Raw genomic sequence first — 22,902 nt, 5'->3', positions numbered from 1 at the left:
CTGTTTTTTGTTTTTGTTTTTGTTTTATTCCTTTATTCATTGTGTTTATTTTTTCCTAGCTGTTACTTTTTCTTTCTGTTCTCATCTCTCATCTCATCTCATTAGCTGTACCGCTTATCCTTATTAGGGTCGCGGGGGGGCTGGGGCCCATCCCAGCCATCTCCGGGCAGTGGGCAGGGGACACCCTGAACTGGTTGCCAGCCAATTGCAGGGCACACAGGGACAGACAACTCATTCGCTCAGTCACACCTAGGGACAATTTGGACCGGCCAATCCACCTGAAATGCATGGCTTTGGAATGTGGGAGGAAACCGGAGTGCCCGGAGGAAACCCACGGAAGCACGGGGAGCACATACAAATTCCGCACAGGAAGTCTGGAGCTGGATTTGAACCCACGCAGGAGGTTCCCAAGACCTTAGAAGTGTGCCGCACACACGCTAACAACTGCGCCGCTGTGCTGCCCCCTCTTTTTGTTCTCTATTTACTTTTTTACCTTTGTTTCTTTCTTTTCTTTTTTTCTTGCTTTTTTCTGAATTTTTCCTTCTATTTTCTCTTCCTTTTGTTTCTTTGTTTCTCAGCTTTTCATCATTTTTCTTTTTTTTTTTTTTTCTGTTTTGTTCTATTACCCCTTCCTTTATGTCATTCTGTTAATAACTTTACATAATATGTGGTCATATAGGGATGAAAGAAGCAAGAACAACCTGAAGAGCCGTTCAGGACCCGAAAGAGCCAGTTCCATTTAGTGAGCCGAGCCGAAGAAGCCGGTTCTCGAAAAGCTCTACTGACTTTACTCAACTTCGTTCTACCTTCGTTCGACCTTGACTTCAAAATACCGCATTTAGAACACAACGTCAGGGGAACCCTTGTATTTTTACCTTCATGCATTGTAACTTTGACTTATTTGGCTTCTTAATTAGCTCCATAGTATGGTTGCCCCTACATCACATCATCACAACCTTATTTAAGAAAACAAAATGAAGTGCTGATGTATTTTTCATATAAAAAGATCGTTTGCAGTGACATTTTCATAGAGACTTGAATAAAAACCTGACTGCGATTCAAAAGTCTCAGCAAACAAAAAAAAAAGCAAGAACAATCTGAATTCCAGCCGAGGAGTTTCTTCCTCTGCTCTGCGTGTAAACTGCGTGAAGCTCTTTTATGATATACGGAGGAAAAGGTGAGTTGGAATTTTGAAATCTGTGCATCAGTCTTTTGAAAAGGGTTCCGCATTTACTTGATCTTTTTTTCCAAAAGTTTCTCAGATTCAAAAATGGTCCTTTCTTTGAGAAGTTTGTATTTGATCTACATGCTGTATAGGGACCAATGTTCCCTCTAAACTGCGCGCGTGCGCATAGCTTTTCCATGCACAAGAAAATCTAGCCAGCTCACAAAAATCAGGGCTCGAAATGTCACGAGACCGGACCAGATCGGAGGCAGGAGGCAGAAAGGGTGAACTCATGCGCGTTAACGATCAGATTACTTTAGGAAATAAAAGTCGTCCAACACTCAGGGACAAAAACAAAAACAGGCTTACATGCAAACAGGAACTCAGACTAGGAATACTCACAAAACAGGCTTTTACTCAGAACGTACAAACACAGGTTTCCTCAAGTCAGACAGAACAGATTAATGTAGAACAGAAAACGCAATGAACCCGCAACCGGCAATCCCCAAAACCCGCCTTTATGAAGCACACACGCAAATTAGGAAATCCGCTACAGCCGGTGCCAAGGGGGCGGGTCCAGCCTGTCGCCACGGCGACCATGCTGGACATGACACGAAATTGCTAATTAAGAAGCCAATTAAGTCAAAGTTACAGTGTATGAAGGTAAAAATACACGGGTTCCCCTGACGTTGTGTTCTAAATGTGGTATTTTGAAGTCAAGGTCGAAGTACAACGAAGTTGAGTAAAGTCAGTAGAGTTTTTCGAGAACCGTCTTCAATGGCTTGGCTCACTAAAAGGAACCGGCTCTTTCAGGTTGTTTTTGCTTCTTTCATCCCTATATGACCAAATAATATGTAAAATTATGCACAAAATGACTTAAAGGAAGGGGGGGATAGAACAAAAAAGAAAAAAAAAATACCAAAATGAAAAAGTAGTGAAAAGCTGAGAAAAAAAGAAACAAAAGGAAGAAAAAAAGGAAAAAATCAGAAAAAAAGACAGAAAAAAAGAAAAGATAGAAACAAAGGAAAACAGTAAATAGAGAACAAAAAGAAAAAAGTAACAGCTAGGAAAAAATAAACACAATGAGATTTTTTTAAAGGAATTAAAAAAAATAAAAAACTGAACGAAAGTTTGTGTTGCATTGAAATAATTTCTAATTATATCAAGTGAATCTTGTTGCCAACATTGTTCTTCCACTCAAAAATTTGATTAAGTACAGTTCTGTATCTTGCAACCGACTCAATAAGCTCCAAAAAATGTTAATATTATGCGACAAAATATATCAGGAAATAAAAAGAAATGGATATCTTGTGAAAAAATTGTAAAAACAAACGACGTTTGTAGGCCGTACAACCTTTGCAATCGTACATGAGTCAATTCATTTAAAAGAGAAAAATCATTTTGCATTGCCGGAAACTCAGCAAAATGTAACTTGATGTCAAGTTTTGGACATATTTGATAATGACTTAGTTGCCAGACTTGGGATTATGGTTGCTCACTGTTGTTTCAAGCTGACTCACCGACTTTGTGTGAACGCTCAGACCCGTAAGGAAAATGACAGGGAACATTGATCAGGACACAACGACCAGAGCAATGGACTTGGGGAACTGAAAGTGAGACTCATACGATGGTCTTAATCCTTCGCAGGATCTTGTTTTTGTTCTTTTTAGTCTGTGAGCGCTCGTCGACCCGACATGGTGGGAAACCAGAGCGTGTGCTGATGAATTATTTATCCCCGCAGTTTTTGCAGCAAGAAGTCGAGAGCGCTGATTGTAGAGGCTTGCTGGCAAAGGTACTTGTCAGGGGATTAGAAGCGATTATCCGTCTGGCAAAGGCTATTTAACACTTACCGTAAATTCCGGACTATAGAGCGCACCTGATTTTAAGCCACCACATTTTAAGAGGTGAACCGATTTTGTACTTACACAAGCCGCACCTGTATATAAGCCGCATGCGCCCACATTATGACATGTGATACAATCACAAAATTAGCCCAAACCCGGCTTTAAGTCCCGCGATTGTAACTGAATATAAAGTACACAGTCCAAAAACCACAGCCGGCAAAATGAACAGAAAATGATAACGGTACTTAAGGTTTGATGCAGACCTGCAGAGTCCGGGTACCCGTTGAAAATAATCCAAGGAAAAAAAAGTCTATATTTCCAAAGTTAAAGGTGGGAAAAATATATATCCACTATTGTCCGCCGCGACAACAGGTCTCACTCACCTTTACCCCACTTCCCGTCAGCCCGCGTTTGCTCCGCCCCTCTTTTTAATTCGCAAAACATATCAGAATAAGTGTCTCAAATAAATAGATTACAAAAATATACAGGTGCAAATACATATTATACATGGGTTACACATATTTACAAAGAAAGACGGTACACCGAGAGAGTTTTCAACGCTTTAATTATAATATTATAACTTTCATCCCAAACTGTGCCTGTGAAGGGTAGCAAAAAGCTACTAGCAACATGATCGCAGCACAGTAGACAGGTCTGTTAAAAAAAACATACCGTCCTCATTTTCCTGACATCATCAAAGTCGTCTTCCCCAGTATGGGAAAGAGACTTTGTCACATAGACGTCGTCCCACGCTCCCTTATTCAAAAACACGCTAGCAACACGCTCGCAAAGTGAAGTTTACGTGCAGTAGCTCTGTTTCCTTCTCTATCGGACTGTTCGTTTGCTTTCAGCTTGAAAGCTACGTCATGTGCCTTTCTTTTTGCAATTTGCATGATGAGGATATGTTTACGCTAATTTAACTTACTGTATGCACAAGCCAAGACGTTGCAGTCTTCCTCGGCGCATGTATTCCACCGGTCTAAATCTTACCTTTTGTACTCGAGCGCCGCTGGCGGCTGTTAGAAAAATGACATAAATTGGCCGCATCACTGAATAAGCCGCAGGGTTGAAGGTTTGGGATAAAAGTAGCGGCTTATAGTCCAGAGTTTACGGTACTGTTGATATTATCGATATTAATTCATAACCTGAGCAACATATTTCTTCTAAATTGGGGATGGGCAATGTGAGTAGTCTGTGAAGCCTGATTTTAGCACTCGAAGTTCGCACGTCCTACTCCCCTCCTCGAAAATGATATTTCAAATGAGGTCGGTTTATATTTAATTCACACGTTTTTGTAATCAAACAAAATTGAAGGATTACAGTAATTTGGCTGGGTGGTTAGCGTGCAGCCCGACTGTGCGGAGGTTTAGGGTTCAAGTCCGGTTTCCTCCCACATTCCCTAAAACATGCATGTCAGGTTAATTGGCTGGTCCAAATTGTCTCTAGGTGTGAATGAGCAGGTGAATTGTCTGTCCCTGTGTCCCCTGGGACTGGCTGGCAAGCAGTTCAGGGTGTCCCCTGGGGCTCCAGCACCCCCGCAACCCTACTGAGGATAAGCAGTGCAGATAATGGATGGATGTATTTTAACTCATTCTAAGTATTATTTGAGTTCAGTTTTTGTATTTCGTTTAATGATTAATAATGTATAAACTTAATATTATTGAATAAACAATAATACTTGAAAAAAATCATTTGACAACCTAAACATGTTGATTGTAAGCCAATATTGCAATAAAGTTCAGAAAGAATATTGAGGAAAAAATGTAGTTAATGTATCCATGGACAGGTCAGGTGGTAAATTGTATTTTTTTTTTTGTCTTATTTTTCAACTGAAATGTGTTTTTGTTCTTTATAAAATCAGAACAACCTTTAAAACACAAAAAGTCCCAGTTAAATAATGTTTATTTTGTGATGCTCACCATTTATTAGAAAATGCGTTTTTCATATCAATATGTTTATTCTGTTTTTAAAAAAATGCAGCATGGTAGTGAGGTGGTTAGGTCATGGGTTCAAATCCAGCTACCAACCTTCTTGTGCGGAGTTTGCATGTTCTCCCTGTGCTTGCGTGGGTTTCCTCAGGGCACTCCGGTTTCCTCCCACATTCCAAAGACATGCGTGTCAGGTGAATTGACCGGTCAAAATTGTCCCTAGGTATGAATGAGTGAGTTGTCTGTCCCTGTGTGCCCTGCGATTGTCTGGCAACCAGTTAGGGTGTCCCCTGCCTACTGCTCGAAGATAGCTGGGATGGGCTCCAGCACCCCCGCGACCCCACTGAGGATATGCGGTACAGATAATGGATGGATGGTGTCACGAAACCGGACCGGGGAGGCAGGGGGGGAACTAAATTGCGTAACAATCAGTTACTTTTATTTAGAAAATAAAAATTGTCCAACACGCAGGGACAAAAAACAAAACAAAAACAGGCTTACAGGCAAACAGGAACTCAGACTAGGTAATAGCTGGGGCGGCAGTAGCTCAGGAGGTGGAGCGCTCGTCTTGGGATCAAGGGATCCCAGTTCGAATCCCGGCTCGTCCGTATTACATGTCGAAGTGTCCTTGGGTAAGACACTGAACCTCTAATACCCCCAATAAGCAGGTTAGCGCCTTACATGGCTGCAAGGCCGCTCTTGGGAAATGTGGAGCACATTGTAAAGCGCTTTGGGAAGTCATTGACTTGAAAAGCGCTATATAAATGCAGATTATTTCATTTCATTTCACCTACAAAACAGGCTTAAAGGTACTAACTCGGACAAACGGGCATGACAGGTCTTCTTCGAGTCAAACAAAACAGAACAGAGCAGAGCAATACAGAGCAATGCAATGAACCAGCAACTGGCAGTCCCCAAACCAGCCCTTAAGAATCCCAAACGCAATTAGGACAATCTGTGTCAGCCGGTGTCACTGGGCGGGACCAGCTGGTTGTCATGGCGACCATGCAGGGCATGACAGATGGATGTTTTTAATATTAGACATCTACTATTGCCTCACGTATGTTACTGTTATGTATCTGGTGTTAAATACAAATGATCTGCATTTACGTAGCACTTTTCGAAGCGCTTTACAATGTGCTTTACACTTAAGCCTGGAATCAAACCTGTGACCTCTTGATTCCAAGATGAGTGCTACTGCCACCCCATGTTATGGACTTCAAGAGGACTCCTTTGCGGAGACAGGTTGTTGGTGATCTGCGAGCTAATGGAGTGTCTTCAGGTTCATTTACAAGCATATGAATGACATCAATAAGCAATTAGAAGGCGTGGAAATCCCCAACCTTCCTTAAATCAATTTACTGCTGTGGCATGTCTTTTTAAGATAGATACACATTAACAACGACACCGTGACCTTTCTTGTTAGAGTGTGGGGCTGCACCCGCTGGCATAGGTTTTGTCTTTGTGAGGAAGCTGGAGACTTAGTCACGCCATTTGAAACCCAGTGTTCTCGTTTGCCTGCGTCCCTGCGTTCTAGAACCGTCATTTTTGCTGGGGACGTATAGTGTCAAATCAATGTGCATCCATTACACGATTACTTTTTATTTTTATTTTTTTAAACAAAAATTTACCGCACTCCAAATTTTCGTCAGGCAGATCCGCCATTGTTGTTTTGGTCTCGCGCTTCGAGTTTTCGTCTGCACAAGATCTCATTGCTTTGAGATAAGGTCATTGTTTTGGTGGTTGTCGAGTGACAGATTAGTAATCCCTCCGAAAAAACAGTTGGTATTAGGTGCAAATCAACAAAAAATTGGTCATTTCTTCAGCGTCGGTAATAAGTCAAAACATTATACAGAAAGTGGTAACAACGGCAATAATTTCGGCACAAAAAAACGGCGGAGACATTTTTCAGAAGACAGAGAAGGCAAGGAAAACACGTGTTTTGAAGCGAACGATTCGACGAAAGAAAAAAAACAAAAGAATACTCCAAACAAGAAAAGAACTTTTCTGCCAAAATGGACTCAATTATATTCCTGGTTACGTTATGAGGAGGATGATAATGGAGACTACATTTTCTGTGATGCGTGCACCCAGCGTGTCAAAAAAACTGGATTGCATAAATCATTTCGCAATACGAACTTTCAGAAAAGCACATTGGATTGGCACAAGGACAATGAACCACAAATTAGCTATGGAATTCCATTGAGGACAGCAGGGTGGCCACGGACCTGTTCTGGGAATAGTTAACAGATTCTGGGTCATTGTGATAGTCCAATAAATGATGCTTTAGTGGTTGACTGCATCTGTTAAACCCAATACATACTAATTATCCCGAGAGCCGATCTGCAACCTCAGTGGAAATGTTTAAATCTAAGCTTAAAACACACTTCTACTCTATAGTATATGAATAACCTATATTTTTTGTTGACAATATATGTGTACTATTTGTTATTGCAACATCCATTGCAGCCTGGTCCTTTCTCAAGGTTTCTTCATTTTCCTCATGTTGAGGTTTTTGAGTTTTTCCTTGCCCTCATGTTGGTTTCAGATCAGGGGATGGTGTCATAATAGTCTGTGGTTTGCAATAATCTGTGGTCTGTGCAGCCCTTTGAGACTCTTTGTGATTAAGGGCGTCACAAATAAAAATGACTTGACTTGAAATAACATAGTAACAACATACAGCAGGCATAACATCAGTTATAAATTTTGTTCTCAGCTTGAAAAAGGTCTGAGACCCAAGGTCCATAAAATACTTTATTGAAAATGGCATTTCAGACTTTGAGATCAGGTTCTTAACAGTTCTGCTCATCTTTAAGCGGTGAGTTGAATAACAGCCAGGGATTTTTGCCAGACGTATAAAACGTGTCTGCTTGTGTGTTGGATCCTATCAGCTCCGCCGAACAACATCTCAGTGATGGCCGAGAACACACCGGCGCCGTTCAGTCGATACCAAGCCCAGAACTTCACGCTGGTTTGCACCGCCAAGGGAGGAAAGCCCGCTCCGTCGGTAAGTTTGAAATCTTCTCCATTACTGTCCAAAAAACTCTGTCTTTGTCTTCTCATACAGTCCCCAACGAAAGTACAGACCCTCCCCACCCAAGAACTTTTTGTCACCCAAGAACTTTTTGTCATGTCAGACTTAATAAAAAAACTAAAAAACTGAAAATATTTTCTAAAAATAAAACCAAATTAGCTCAACATTTTATGTCAATACTGAAACGTTCTCCTGTTCCCTCAGCTCAGCCAACTGACTCTAGGATTTTCCTGATGACTTGATCCGATGTTGACCTAAATGACTAAAAGTGACTGAATGCACATATGTGTCATTAAGTCGGGCTCAGAGGTCTATGAAAGAAAGACTGTGTCACGAAACGGACCGGGAATCAGGAAGTGGGAACTCATTTGCGTAGACGAACTGTCACTTTAATTGAGAAAAAAAATTGTCCAACACACAAACGGACCAAAAACAAAACAGGATCAAAACGCAGGCAGATTTACAGACTAGGCATTTAACAGGAATCACACAGAATGTTACACCGAAGTGCAACAAAGTCCAACAAGCATAAACAGGTTCAAACAAGTGTAAACAACGATCTGGCAAAGAGCAGTTCCAAAAGGCAGTTTAAGTACCCATAGGAGTAATCAGGAAAATGCAGGTCAGCCGGTGTCAAGGGGCGGGGCCAGCTGGGCACCATGACAACCGTGCAGGACATGACAGACTGGAGAACAGCCAGTATCAGGAAAACCTAGAAACACACCAGAAAAGTTCAAAACCAGAATTGGATACAAGACAATTTCACATCATTTTAATCTGACCTTTATGGAAAAGTGCCAAAATGGCCTTTCTGAAAGAATACCAGAATAAGGCCCGTATGGCGTTTCAGTCCAGACCTCAACACTGAGGGATTTTTAAAATACTGCGCGACCATCGATCACCATTAAACCTTAAGGAACTTGAGTTGTTTCGTAAGGAAGTTTAGGCAAAAATGTGATAATCTTAGGAAGACATACACAAAAAGCTAGTGGCTGTATCAACTCAAAGGGAGCCAATATTTTTGCAACACCCACTTATCAATTTTATATTTGTTTGCACAATATACATTGTTGAACAGATTGCTGTTTTTAAAGATTGTCTCGCAAATGTGCTTGATTCGAATGCTTTTTTAATCTTAAGTTTGACGCCTCAAAAAGTTATTGGGGGCCAATACTTTCGCAAGGCACTGCAACAGAAATTCTGGCACAGGGGTGTCAAACTCATTTTAACTCGGGGCCACAAGATAGAACATTCTGTCGAGGGCCGGACTGGTATATTAGAGAGAAAGAAGAGAGAGAGAATATCAGAGAGAAAGAAGATAGAGAGAGAAAGAGAGAGAGAGAGAGAGAGAGAGAGAGAGAGAGAGAGAGAGAGAGAGAGAGAGAGAGAGAGAGAGAGAGAGAGAGAGAGAGAGAGAGAGAGAGAGAGAGAGAGAGAGAGAGAGAGAGAGAGAGAGAGAGAGAGAGAGAGAGAGGATAAAAAGTCGTGAGAGAGGGGGAAAAGAAAGGGAGAGGAAGAAAGAAATCCAAAGAGAAATAGAAATACAGAAGGAGAGAAAAGAGAACAGAGAGAATAGGAAAAAAGGAAGTTAGAGCAAAAGACACAGAGAGAGAAAGAGACAGAGACAGAGTGGGAGAAAAGGGGTGGAAAAGAAAGAGTGAGAGAGAGAGAAAGAGAGAGAGAGAGAGAGAGAGAGAGAGAGAGAGAGAGAGAAAGAGAGAAATAAATACAAGTACAGTTTCTTTGTGAGAGGCACCTGGCTTTGGCAACATGAAGTTGACATATTTCAACCTGCAGCTTGTTTTTCTCTTGCGCTCCTGTGAGTGTTGTCTCGCAGGCCGGATTCAATCCCTTAACGGGCCTGATCTGGCCCGCGGGCCGTCTGCTTGACACCTGTGGCTTAGATACACCAAGTATAGATGAATCTAAAAAGCACTAATTGGCCAAGAGTCCTCGAAAACTAAGATGGCCCTTGAGTTGGGAGAGAGCCAGAATTGGGCCCCTCCCCAAGCAACTGCCCCTCCATACTCCACGCTCCCAGCCCACTCGGTGAGTCATTAATCACTGTCCACACATGCGCATGCTAATGCACTCTCAGGTCCCCTTGCTCGTCGCTATAGCAATTACAAGGCGAGCAAGAGGTGAGAGCAGGGTGAATTTGATTTCCGTCTCAGGAACCGACTCAGCGGGACGACGCCCCCTGTGGTGAATCTTGGCCGGGAAGCCTTTTATAAAGTCACCATTGATTTGGACGGGGATATGCATGCTGTGATTGATGTAACGAAATTTGCAAGAAACAAAAAAGAAAAAAAATGGAGAAAATCAGAATGTTTGCTATCAGACATTTAAGATGCAGATATTGTTCAAGCTTTATTGGTCAAGATGTCGAGGATTGAGTCTTTCGGTTTTTATAGGATTCATGGTTTTAAATGGTTTAAATATATATATTATATATACAGTGTTCTGGTTTGCCCGTGTCCCTGCGTCCTAGACGCATCATTTTTGCTGGGGACGCATCGTGTCAAATCACGTGCGTCCCCGGGACGGAACTTTTTTGACACAAAATTGTCATTCCTACCCCATTACTTTTTTTTTAACTGAAATAAAATGATCTGCATTTAAATGGCGCTTTTCAAGTCAATGACTTCCCAAAGCGCTTTACAATGTGCTCCACATTTCCCAATAGCGGCCTTGTATTGCAGCCATGTAAGACGCTAACCTGCTTATTGGGGATATTAGAGGTTCAGTGTCTTACCCAAGGACACTTCGACATGTAACACGGACGAGCCGGGATTCGAACTGGGATCCCTTAATCCTAAGACGATCGCTCTTCCTCCTGAGCTACTGCCGCCGCCAACAACAAAGATTTACCGCACTTCAAACATTTCGTCGGGCAGATCCGCCATTGTTGTATTGGTCTCGCGGTTCGAGTTTTCGTCCGCACTCCGATCTCGGCCAACAAGATCACGTTAGTTATTAGGTTAAAATCAACGCAAAATTGGTAATTTCTTCAGTGTCAGTAATAACTCGAAACATATTGCAGAAAGTGATAACAACGGCAATAATTCCGGCACGAAAAAACGGCGAAGAAATTCTTCAGAAGATCGCGGAGGCTAGGAAAACACGTGTGCCGAATCGAACGATTCAACGAAAGAAAATAAACAAAAGTAAACTTCTAGCAAAAAAAAGGACTAAAATATATTCCTGGTTACGCTATGAGGAGGATGATAAATGATTGGACCTTGAGAAGGCATTACAACTGTGTCGGGACAGCCAACCACGAAGAATATATGAACTGAAAAATCTGAAGTGATAACTGCTTTGTATTACCAATTAACTGTGATGACTAAAACTGAATGAAAATATAGATTCATATAATTATTTCAGCAATATTATTTTGTATAATGTACAATATTGTTGTGAACTGAAAAATCTTGAAGTAATAATTGATTTTCAATACCAATAAACTGTGATGATTAAAACTGAATGAATTAATAGATTTATATGATATATTTGTCACCGATTTACAATTTCAACCTGGATAAGACTAAATTTTGGGGAGCCATAGATCTCTGTTGGGACCCATAGATTTTTCAGCATGCGAATCCCGGGACCCATCACTTTTAAGAGGTAAAATGAACACTGAGTTTGGGTTGTACAACACCAATATGAAATAGTCAACTGAATTATGTTGAAACACAGTTTTCCAGGCTATTCAAAAACTATAAAAAGGAAGGCATTTTTTTGTTCCAAGTTGAGCAATTTGCATCAGGCACAGAAGGAGAAGTTGACTTCCACTGCTTGTTATTTGCTGATTAAACAAGGAGCATCGACTTGCCACGAAAATTACACCGCACCGTTTTCTTTTTCCGCTTTTCTGAGTGGGTATGCTATTAGAGTACTTCTTAAGTGTGTGTGTGCACGCCCACACTTGAGTCGGGTGGATAATACAGTGTTCATTTTAGCTCTGAAAAGTAATGGCCCCCGGGGGACTCGCATGCTCAAAATTCTATGGGTCCCAACAGAGATCTACGGGTCCCCAAAATTTAGTCTTATCGAGCTTGAAATTGTAAATCACATATATATAATATAAATCTATATATTCATGCAGTTTTAATCATCACAGTGAATTGGTAATAGAAAGCAGTTATCACTTCAGATTTTTCAGTTCACAACAATATTGTACATTATACAAAATAATATTGCTGAAATATGTGTCTATATATTCATGCAGTTTTAATCATCACAGTTGATTGGTAATACAAAGCAAGTTATCACTTCAGATGTTTCAGTTCATATATTCTTTGTGGTTAGCTCTCCCGCCACAGTCGTAATGCCTTCTCAAGGTCCAATCCATTATCATCCTCCGCATAGTGTCACCAGGAATATAATTGAGTCCATTAGGAGTATTCTTTTGTTTATTTTCTTTTGTCGAATCGTTGGCTTCAACACACGTGTTTTCCTTGCCTTCGCAGTCTTCTGAAGAATTTCTCCGGCGTTTTTTTCGTGCCGGAATTATTGCCGTTGTTATCACTTTCTGCATTATGTTTCGACTTATTACTGACACTGAAGAAATGACCAATTTTTTGTTGATTTTCACCTAATACTAACTGTTTTTTCAGTTACAGGTACTTAACTTTTACCTTCCCTCGACGACAAGCACCACAAAAATGACGTCATCTCGAAGCAACCAGACCTCGTTGGCCGAAATCGGCGTGCACACGAGAACTAGAACCGCGAGACCAAAACAACAATGGCAGATCTGCCTGACGAAAAGTTTGCGGTAAATCTTTGTTTAAAAAAAAAAGTAATCGGGTAATAATGACAATTTAGTGTCAAAAAAGTTGCGTCCCTGGGACGCACGTTCATTTGAGACTATACGTCCCCAGCAAAAATGATGCGTCTAGGACACAGGGACGCCGGCAAACGAGAACACTGATAATGAAAAGTCTGCGCTGCAACTTTGTAAAAGTAGTCCGCTTTTATTTCGTGTTTATGCTAAAAAAAAAGCTAATCAGCCAAACCTGGTCCTCTGGGGACAATGTAGCCCATGCACGCACACTTCGACACTCAGCCTGAAGAGAAGAGGTTTAATCAGCCTGTTGGAGTGAGAACACCTGCTTTTGAAGGACTTGTTGTCTTCTCATGGGAGGAATTAAAAGCCTGAGGAGATGTGCATGGAGGTGTGTCACCAAGCGTGAAGCTCTTGACATCTTACTGTTGAACTACACTTCATCCATGACTGCATTGGGGCCAGGGTTGGGTAGGATTACTTTAACTGGATTACTTTCAATTACTTTTGGATGACTCCAATACCAAATATGCTAATAAATGAAAAAATAAACTAAATATGACTAAAATGATGACTCACAACACGTGGTAAGCTTTCTCTCCTGGCTTTGATCTCTTTGATCTCCGGCAAAATGAACATAAAATGCGACAGAAACCAGGGTTGGGTAGGGTTACTTTAACTGGATTACTTTCAATGACTTGTGGATGACTCCAATACCAAATATGCTCATAAAAGACAAAAGAAACTAAATCTGAATAAAATGATGACTCACAACACGTGGTAAACTTTCTCTCCTGGCTTTGATCTCCGGCAAAACTGACATAAAATGCAACAGAAACCAGGGTTGGGTAGGGTTACTTTAACTGGATGACTTTCAATTACTTTTGGATGACTCCAATACTAAATATGCTAATAAAAGACAAAATAAACTAAATATGAATAAAATGATGACTCACAACACGTGGTAAGCTTTCTCTCCTGGCTTTGATCTCTTTGATCTCCGGCAAAACTAACATCAAATGCGACAGAAACAAAATGAAAATAAATCCAAACAGCTTGCCAACATCATTTTTGCCGTTCCATGTATTCCGTTACTCCCCAAGCCTGCACAAAATTCAGTCATTTTATTCCTATTTAGTTTATTTTGTCTTTTATGAGCATATTTGGTATTGGAGTCATCCAAAAGTAATTGAAAGTCATCCAGTTAAAGTAACCCTACCCAACCCTGATTGGGGCTTTGCATGAAGTCAAGTATCTCTCCATCAGTGACATGGCTGAGTGGTTGAGTCTTCATCCCTCAGGCTAGATGTCCATAGTCCGTCCCGGGGGCCATTTACAGCCCGTGGTCAAATTTTTATTGGCCCTCGGCCTCTGTCTTAAAATTAATAGGTACTGGCCTCCCGTCCCTGCATAGTATCTACATCGATCGAACTACAAAACGGACACTAAACAGAGTTCATTTGACCTGTGAAAAGTGATGGGTCCCGGGGACTCGCATGCTCAAAATTCTATGGGTCCCAACAGAGATCTATGGCTCCCCAAAATTGAGTGTGCTCCATGCCCTTACAAACTGTCGTATTTTCCCTTAGAAAATATGTAAAAAATCTTTTTTTTTTTTTTCAAACATGTTTATTTATGTAGTTTAACATGATATATTGTACATGTGTTTCCTTATATCCTATATATTGTTAATGAACATTTTGTTGTGAGACATTGAGTTGCTCGACATGAATGAACTTTATTATGAAAAAAGTTCAACATTGAAGTCGCTTGGACGTTCACTGTAGAAGGAAAAAATACATGCAAATATAATCTCATCTCATCTCATTAGCCGTACCGCTTATCCTCATTAGGGTCGCGGGGGGGCTGGAGCCCATCCCAGCCATCTTCGAGCAGTGGGCAGGGGACACCCTGAACTGGTTGCCAGCCAATCGCAGGGCACACAGGGACAGACAACTCATTCGCTCATTCACACCTAGGGACAATTTGGACTGGCCAATTCACCTGAAATGCATGTTTTTGGAACGTGGGAGGAAACCGGAGTGCCCGGAGAAAACCCACGCAAGCACGGGGAGAACATACAAACTCCGCACAGGAAGTCTGGAGCTGGATTTGAACCCACGCAGGAGGTTCCCATGACATGAACTGTGCCGCACAAGCGCTAACCACTGTGCCGCCGTGCTGCCTGCAAATATAATTAAGTAGAATAATACATTTCCTTATTCAAATTATTAAATTATTTTCTGCATTAAATTATTGTTGGTAATATACTGATTAAAAGGGATATCCACAAACCTGTCTTTTTTCATTTTCTCCTTTTATACTTCTTTTTTTTCTAAACTTCTTTATACAACATCATCATTCGTAATATAATGCATCGAAGCAAGTGAGCTGTTTGAAAGCCCGCTCTCTTTAATGATTTGAGCCGAAAAATCCGGTTCTCTAAAAAGAGACGGACTTTTACTACACAACTCGAACTCGTTTGACTTGATTGATTTGCCGTTTGGTGTATACCGGATGGTACCCATAATTGACAAATTTGTCTTTTTCTGTATAGATTTTATTGTACGTCGTACACGTCTTAAAATGCATAATAAACGTACTTTGTACGGCAAAAACGTACAGCTTGACAGGTATGCATGCAGTAGTTACTACTCGTGAGGTCAAGGTATCATCACAGTACCAAATCTCACTAGTAAATAACTAGTGGGTTTTTTTGGTCAATGTGGAAGATAACAGCATGAACACGAATATAAATTAACAGGAATAAAGACTATCAGCAACATGTTAAAGAAACACTCAACGAACTTCATTTTTTTAATGTCTACTGAACAACCATCAAAGGGACTATATGTATTATTTAGCATCTCCTTTGTGTATTGTACATGGTGATACTCGTTTCAGAACATTTTTTTTTTCCAGGCTGATTGACAGAAATGACACCTGGCATTTTCCTTTTCTAAGGTACACAGCGTGCTGTACTCCCGGTTTGGCTCGCTCATATTTAGCTTTTGATAAGTGTGTTTCCGTGAACTGCCTCGACTTGCCAAGAGCGCTTGGTGAGAGAGTAGAAACCTACACTATCTTCATATTAAATCTGTGCTAAAAGGAAATTGTTGGGAGGAAAGTATCGATCTCAGAAAAATAGTATAGAGCCAAGTTCTTGCTTGATATTATCCATCCATCCATTATCTGTACCGCTTATCCTCAGTAGGGTCACGGGGGTGCTGGAGCCCATCCCAGCCGTCTACGGGCAGTGGGCAGGGGACACCCTGAACTGGTTGCCAGCTAGTCGCAGGCAATGCTCCCTCTAAGGTGCGCGCGTGCGCAATTGCGCACTGCCCGCACATTCTCAGCGCACAAGAAAATCTATCCGGCTCACAAAAATCAGGGCTCGAAATTAAGAAGCCAATTAAGTCAAAGTTACAGTGCATGAAGGTAAAAATGCACGGGTTCCCCTGACGTTGTGTTCTAAATGCGATATTTTGAAGTCCAGGTCGAAGTAGAACTAAGTTGAGTAAAGTCAGTAGAGTATTTCGGGAACCGGCTTTTTAGGCTCGACTCACTAAAAAGAACCGGCTCTTTCAGGTTCCAAACGGCTCTTCGGGTTGCTTTTGCTTCCTTAAACCCTACATGACCAAATATTTTGTAAAACTGTGCACAAAATGACTTAAAGGAAGGTGGGGAAATAGAACAAAATAAAAAAAATACCAAAATGGAAAAAGTAGTGAAAAGTTGAGAAAAAACAAAACAAAAGGAAGAAATAAAAGAAAGAAAAGTTCAGAAAAAAAACAGAAAAAAAGAAAAGAAAGAACTGAAGGAAAAAAGTAAATAGAGAACAAATAGAAAAAAAGTAACAGCTAGGAAAAAATAAATGAATTAAAATAAAATAGAAAAAAACATGGAAAAAGAAGAAAACGTTTGTGTTGCATTTAAATAATTTCCAATTATATTGAGTCAATCTTGTTGCCAACATTGAACTTCCATTAGAAATATCTAATTTAATACAGTTGTGTACCGTGCAACCGACTCAATAAGCCCCCAAAAATGTTAGTAAAATGAGACAAAAGATACCAGGAAAAAAAAGAAATGGGAATCTTGTGAAAGAATTGTTGTAAAAACAAATGACATTTGTAGGCCGTACAACCTTTGCAGTAATACATTAGAAATAATTTTGCATTGTCGGAAACTCAGCAAAATGTAACGTGATGTCAAGTTTTGGACATGTTTGATAAGGACTTAGTTGCCACACTTGGGATTGCTGTTGCTCACTGTTGTTTCAAGCGTTGCTCACCGACTTTGTGTGAACGCTCAGACCCGTAAGGAAAATTACAAGGAACATTGGTCGCAGGGCACACAGGGACAGACAACTCGCTCATTCACACCTAGGGACAATTTGGACCGGTCAATTAAGCTGACATGCATGTTTTTGGAATGTGGGAGGAAACCGGAGTGCCCGGAGGAAACCCACGCAAGCACGGGGAGAACCTGCACACTCTGCACACGAAGGTTGGTAGCTGGATTTAAACCCATGACCTCAGAACTGTGCCACACACGCCCTAACCACTGCGCCGCCGTGCTGCCCATGCTTAGTATTAATAATGTTAAATTTCGGACCGATTCGCCCACTCTCGATTGAAAAATAAATCTGAATGACTGTATGAATTGAAAGCGAGCCCTATTTGTTCATATTTCTAAACCTGTTGATGATGATGATGATTTCAACGCTAATGGCTTTGCAGTTCGGCTTGTTAGCCCGTTCTCGACGCTAAAGAGCAGGCTGATTGAAAGGCGAGGCGCGATAATGATGCTCCTAACAAGGAAGAAAGCCGATGACGTCGAGAAGAGCTTTTAAGCCTCCTGGGTCCCACCCACAGAGTTCACGCCGAACCCGAAAACGGGGCTGGATGACAACCAGCATAGAATTTCTACCATTTTAACCATTCGATAGTAATAGCTGCATTGCGGGAGAGTGAAAATTGTTCTGCATGTCAGCCATGCCCCTCAAAAAGCTTGCTTTCAGGCAATTGCGCACTGCTCGCACATTCTCAGCGCACAAGAAAATCTAGCCGGCGCACAAAAATCAGGGCTCAAAATTACTAATTAAGAAGCGACTCAAGTCAAAGCTACAGTGCATGAAGGTCAAAACCCACGGGTTCCCCCGACGTTGTGTCCTAAATGCGGTATTTTGAAGTCGAGTCGAAAGAGAACGAAGTTGAGTAAAGTTAGTAGAGAACCGGCTTCTTTGGCTTGGCTCACTAAAAGGAACCGGCTCTTTCTGGTCCTAAACAGCTCTTCAGGTTGTTTTTGCTTCTTTCATCCCTTTATGACCAAATGTTATGTCAAATTATGCACAAAATGACTTAAAGGAAGGGGGGGATAGAATAAAAAAGAAAAAAATACCAAAATGAAAAAGTAGTGTAAAACTGAGAAAAAAAGAAACAAAAGGAAGAGAAAAAAAGACGGAACAATTTAAAAAAAGCCCCAAAAAAAAGAAAAAAAATAAATGTAGGAAAAAAATAAATAGAGAACAAAAAAAAGTAACAGCTCGGAAAAAATAAACACAATGAGATTTTTTTGAAGGGAATTTAAAAAAAAGTAGAAAAAAAAAACACAGAAAAAAGAAGAAAAAGTTTGTGTTGCATTCAAATAATTTCCAATGATACCAAGTGAATCTTGTTTCCAACATTGTACTTCCACTAAAAAATGTGATTAAGTACAGTTCTGTATCTTACAACCGACTCAATAAGCCCCCCAAAATGTTAATATTATGCGACAAAACATGTCAGGAAATAAAAAGAAATGGATATCTTGTGAAAGAATTATAAGAACAAACGACGTATGCAATAGTACAGGAGTCAATTCATTCAAAAGAGAAAAATTATTTTGCATTGCTGGAAACTCAGCAAAATGTCAAGTTTTGGACATGTTTCGTAATGAATTATCTTGCCACACTTGGGATTGCCGTTGCTCACTGTTATTTCAAGCGTTGCTCACTGACTTTGTTTGAACGCTCAGACCCGTAAGGAAAATGACAGGGAACATTGCTTTCAGGACTGCTATCAAGCACATGCAGCGGCTGGTAATCTCATTGAAAATAACTGAAAAGATCGCAGTCACAAAGTAATACAAAGAAAATGCTTTGAAAAGGTATTCACCCCGCAATAGTTAGCCTACCTCATGTAAGTACAGTGGAACCTCGGTTCTCGACCATAATCCGTTCCAGAACCCTGTTTGAAAACCGATTTCTTCGATCACCGAAATCATTTTTCCCATTAAAAATAATGTAAATCGTTTTAATCCGTTCCAACACCCTGAATGTTTACCATAAATGTTTAACGTAAAGATAAAGCTAACCCAGGCTAATCGTACGTTCGCGTTATCTTAATCTTCCCTACGAAAGATGACGCTAACATGAACGTGTAAAAATAAAAAAATCAGGTCGTTTACAAGTCATTTAGCACCCGGGTCTCCACAACAAGTGGTGAGCGGTTCATTGAAAAGGGGGCTCCGTTCCAACACCCTCAATGTTGGGCTCTGTTCCAACACCCTCAATGTTGGGCTCTGTTCCAACACCCTGAATGTTTACCTTGAATGTTTAACGTAAACTTAAAGCTAACCCAGGTTAATCGTGCGTTCGCCTTAGCGTAATCTTCCGTATGAAAGATTACGCTAACATGAACGTGTAAAAATAAAAAAAAAGGACAAAGAAAATAATTATGAATAGGTTTTCTTACATTTGTGGTGGTCAGCAGAAGGCGCAGGCGGAGGGTAGTGTATTCCCTAGCAAGATCAGACACTCGCACAACTCCTTCATATGTTGCTATGATTTCTTTCTTAAATGCAATAGTTGTACGCACTACTTTTCTTTTTTCACCTGTAGCAACTTTGCTGCTTGCACGGACTTTCTTGAGAGGCATAATAAGGGGCTAAAACACCCGTACGCCGCTCAGCATGGCACCCTAGCGTACGCACTCACGCATTACCGACGTTCGAACTCCGATTTTTTGACCGAACAGCGAAGCAAGAATTCCTCAAAATTTTGGGTCGGACTCCGATTTGTTTGAACTGAGAGGCGTTCGAAAACCGAGGTTCCACTGTATTGTCCACATGGAATATAGGTCATTCATATGCTATAAAATTCGATTTAAACATTTCCACTTAGGTTGCAGATCAAATCTCAGGGGAAACAGCATTCCACAGCAGCAGGGCCCGAATGGAAAACGCTGTCGAACCTGCAGATTTCTTCTTGACTCTTGGGATCACGAGTAGACCAACATTTCTCAGAGCGAAGGCTCCGGACCGGAACCTAAAGTAGCTCACCAATGATGGGTCATTATTATTTACTGATAAATATGATTTCCAACTCACATGATGTTTTAGTGGTTGAATTACAGTTACTTCTATTACAACCTGGTAAGAACAGTAATAACATAGTAACTAAATAGTAATAACATAAATTGTTATTTATAAAGGTATATCAAAATCAGGAGCCCATTGCGCCAATCAGTAACAAAAAGTAACTTTCTGCTTTAAAGATGTGGTGTAGTGGAACCGAAAACAAGTGATCAAAACACAAGGAAAAATATAAACTATGGCGGAAGAGTGTGACAAAACTGCAACATTATTCTCTTTGTATTTTCACCCATCATTTTACAAAGGAAAAAAACTGAAAAAAATAAAAAAGGTAAAATAGAAACAAGGAAATATAAAGAAAGGTGAAAATGAAAAAAGTGGAAACGAATCAAGAGAAAAAAAGCATGACAGAAAAAATAAGGAGAAAGGAAAATAGGAAAGAGATGTAAAAGAAGAAAAAAGAAGAAGGTAAGGAAAATGGTAAGAAAAAGGTAAAACAAACAAAAAAGAAGGTAAATAAGGAGAAGAAAGCAAATGAAAAGACAAAAAATAGAGAAAAAAAGACAGGTTTTAGTTTTTGTGGGATCACGTCAGCTACCTACAAGCTACAAATATTTAAATAAATGCACATTTATATAACAGTTCATGTGTTTTTGCCTATTCTTCAACTCAATATTATTTTTTTTAATGAATGAAATTTGCTCACCACTAGGAGGCGATAAATAATAGAGACCCTCCCTTTTTAAAATGACAAGTAAAAAAACTAAAAATAAGGATCATAGATTTTTTTCAAGCCCTGCGATTGGCTGGCAACCAGTTCAGGGTGTCCCCTGCCCACTGCCCGATGATTGCTGGGATGGGCTCCAGCACCCCCGCGACCCTGCTGAGGATAAGCGGTGCACCTAATGAGATGAGATGAGATTTTTTTTAGACTAAAGTCATTTTAGAGAAGAAAATCAAATCCAAATCAAAAACGGGAAGGCTTGACCGCAACCCTTGTGGGCAGCGAGTCTTCTGCAGTCAAATCATTATCATGCAAGACAACGCACAGAACCACACTGCAGGAAAACACCGCTGGAGCTGTGGCTGCAGCAGGTAGAAAGGCAGAAATGCTCAAGGTGTTGCCACTAAAGTCTCAGTCTTAGTCCTGCTGGATCTGAGTGCTGCATTTGACACAGTCGATCATGTGATCATGTTGCAGAAGTTAGAGGACTGGGTAGGCATCTCTGGTCCTGCCCTGATATGGTTCCAGTCCTACCTCCAGGAAAGGACGTATTTTGTTCAGATCGAAGACTAAGTGTCAGGACCATTTGGCAGTAATCCAGTTAAAGCAACCCTACCCAACCCTGCAGTGGACCCTACGAAGAACTGTCTTCAACTGTGCACAGACTGAAACTTTAGTGGTATGGTCACGTCACAAGATCACAAGATGTTTGTTTATTCTATGGACGAATTGTATAGACAATTACAATTACAATTACAATTACATCAAAGCGGCGCTGCCATGAGCGGCTGCCTTTCCAGCAGCTCCCCTGTTATCTTTCACTTTTTGTGATTTTTTTGTTTTATTGTCTGCTCCTTTCTTCGGTGTTTTTCTTCCCGTTTTGACAACTACACTATGGATTACTTCTATCCTATGGACATGGGTTTTAGCGCACAAAAATGCGTTTATTCAAGGAATCAACTCCTTGCCCTGAAGAATTCTCGTGCCGGCGTGATGATGGGGCCTATCGTGGAGGAAGAACCGGAGCTAGCTAAGCGGCTAGCGGCGTTATAAGTCTTCGATACCCTCAGCAATCTTGGTAAATGCGAACTCACTACCAAATGAGATCAACGAGTGCTGGTGGAAAACATCAAAGCGCACAGGGAGCGCAGTTGCTGTGTTTTGCGGAAACGTGGCTCACGTTTAGCAATCCGGACGCTAACGTGTAGCCACCCGGAGCTACCCGGAGCAATCCGGCTTCAGCGTCGCTATACAGAGACACGAAAGCCTACGGGAATCGGAGAGGAGACGGACTCGCTAACACGAGGTGGTGTTTCCCTGGACACATAGAAAAAGATTTAGATCTATCTATCTAGTCGGTTGCACGATACAGAACTGTATTTAATCACATTTTTTTCGTGGAAGTACAATGTTGGCAACAAGATTGACTTGATATAATAGGAAATTATTTGAAGGCAACACAAACTTTTTCTTCTTTTTCCCTGTTTTTTTTTCCTATTTTGTTTTAATTCCTTAAAAAAAAAAATCATTGTGTTTATTTTTTCCTAGCTGTTACTTTTTTCTTTTTGTTCTCTATTTACTTTTTTACCTTTTTTTCTTTCTTTTCTTTTTTTCTGGCTTTTTTTCTTAATTTTTCCTTCTTTTTATCTCTTCTTTTTTTGTTTCTTTTTTTTTTCTCAGCTTTTCAGTTCTTTTTCATTTTTGTATTTTTGTTTTTCTTTTTTGTTCTCCCCCCCTCTTCCCTTAAGTCATTATGTGCACAATTTTACATAACAGTTGGTCATATAGGGATGAAAGAAGCAAAAACAACCTGAAGAACCATTTGGGACCCGAAAGAGCCGGTTCATTTTCGTGTGCCGAGCCGAAGAAGCCGGTTCTTGAAAAACTCTACTGACTTTTCTCAACTTCGTTCTACTTCGACTCTGACTTCAAAATACCGCATTTAGAACACAATGTCAAGGGGAACCCTTGTATTTTGACCTTCATGACTGCTGGAAGTGTGAATTTCCCTACGGGGATGAATAAAGTATCTATTTATCCATCTATTGGAATGTCAACA

The 22,902-nt window shown here is 40.6% G+C and overlaps 1 protein-coding gene across 1 annotated transcript in view; it reads left to right on the top strand.

Moving 5' to 3' along the window:
* igsf21a (immunoglobin superfamily, member 21a) overlaps positions 1–22,902 on the top strand; it is a 398,377-nt gene that overhangs the window by 310,875 nt on the left and 64,600 nt on the right. Inside the window, exon 5 of the mRNA XM_088339077.1 lies at positions 7,829–7,944. Within this exon, the coding sequence (XP_088195203.1) occupies positions 7,829–7,944 (116 nt within the window). The remainder of the gene's footprint in view (positions 1–7,828; positions 7,945–22,902) is intronic.

This window comes from Urocampus carinirostris, chromosome 6, assembly GCF_059441175.1.
Source record: "Urocampus carinirostris isolate Australia breed hairy pipefish chromosome 6, RoL_Ucar_1.0, whole genome shotgun sequence".
NCBI classification, from domain to species: Eukaryota; Metazoa; Chordata; class Actinopteri; order Syngnathiformes; family Syngnathidae; genus Urocampus; species Urocampus carinirostris.
The sequence above is the reverse complement of the archived record's forward strand: the minus strand, read 5'-3'. Positions and strand labels throughout refer to the sequence as shown.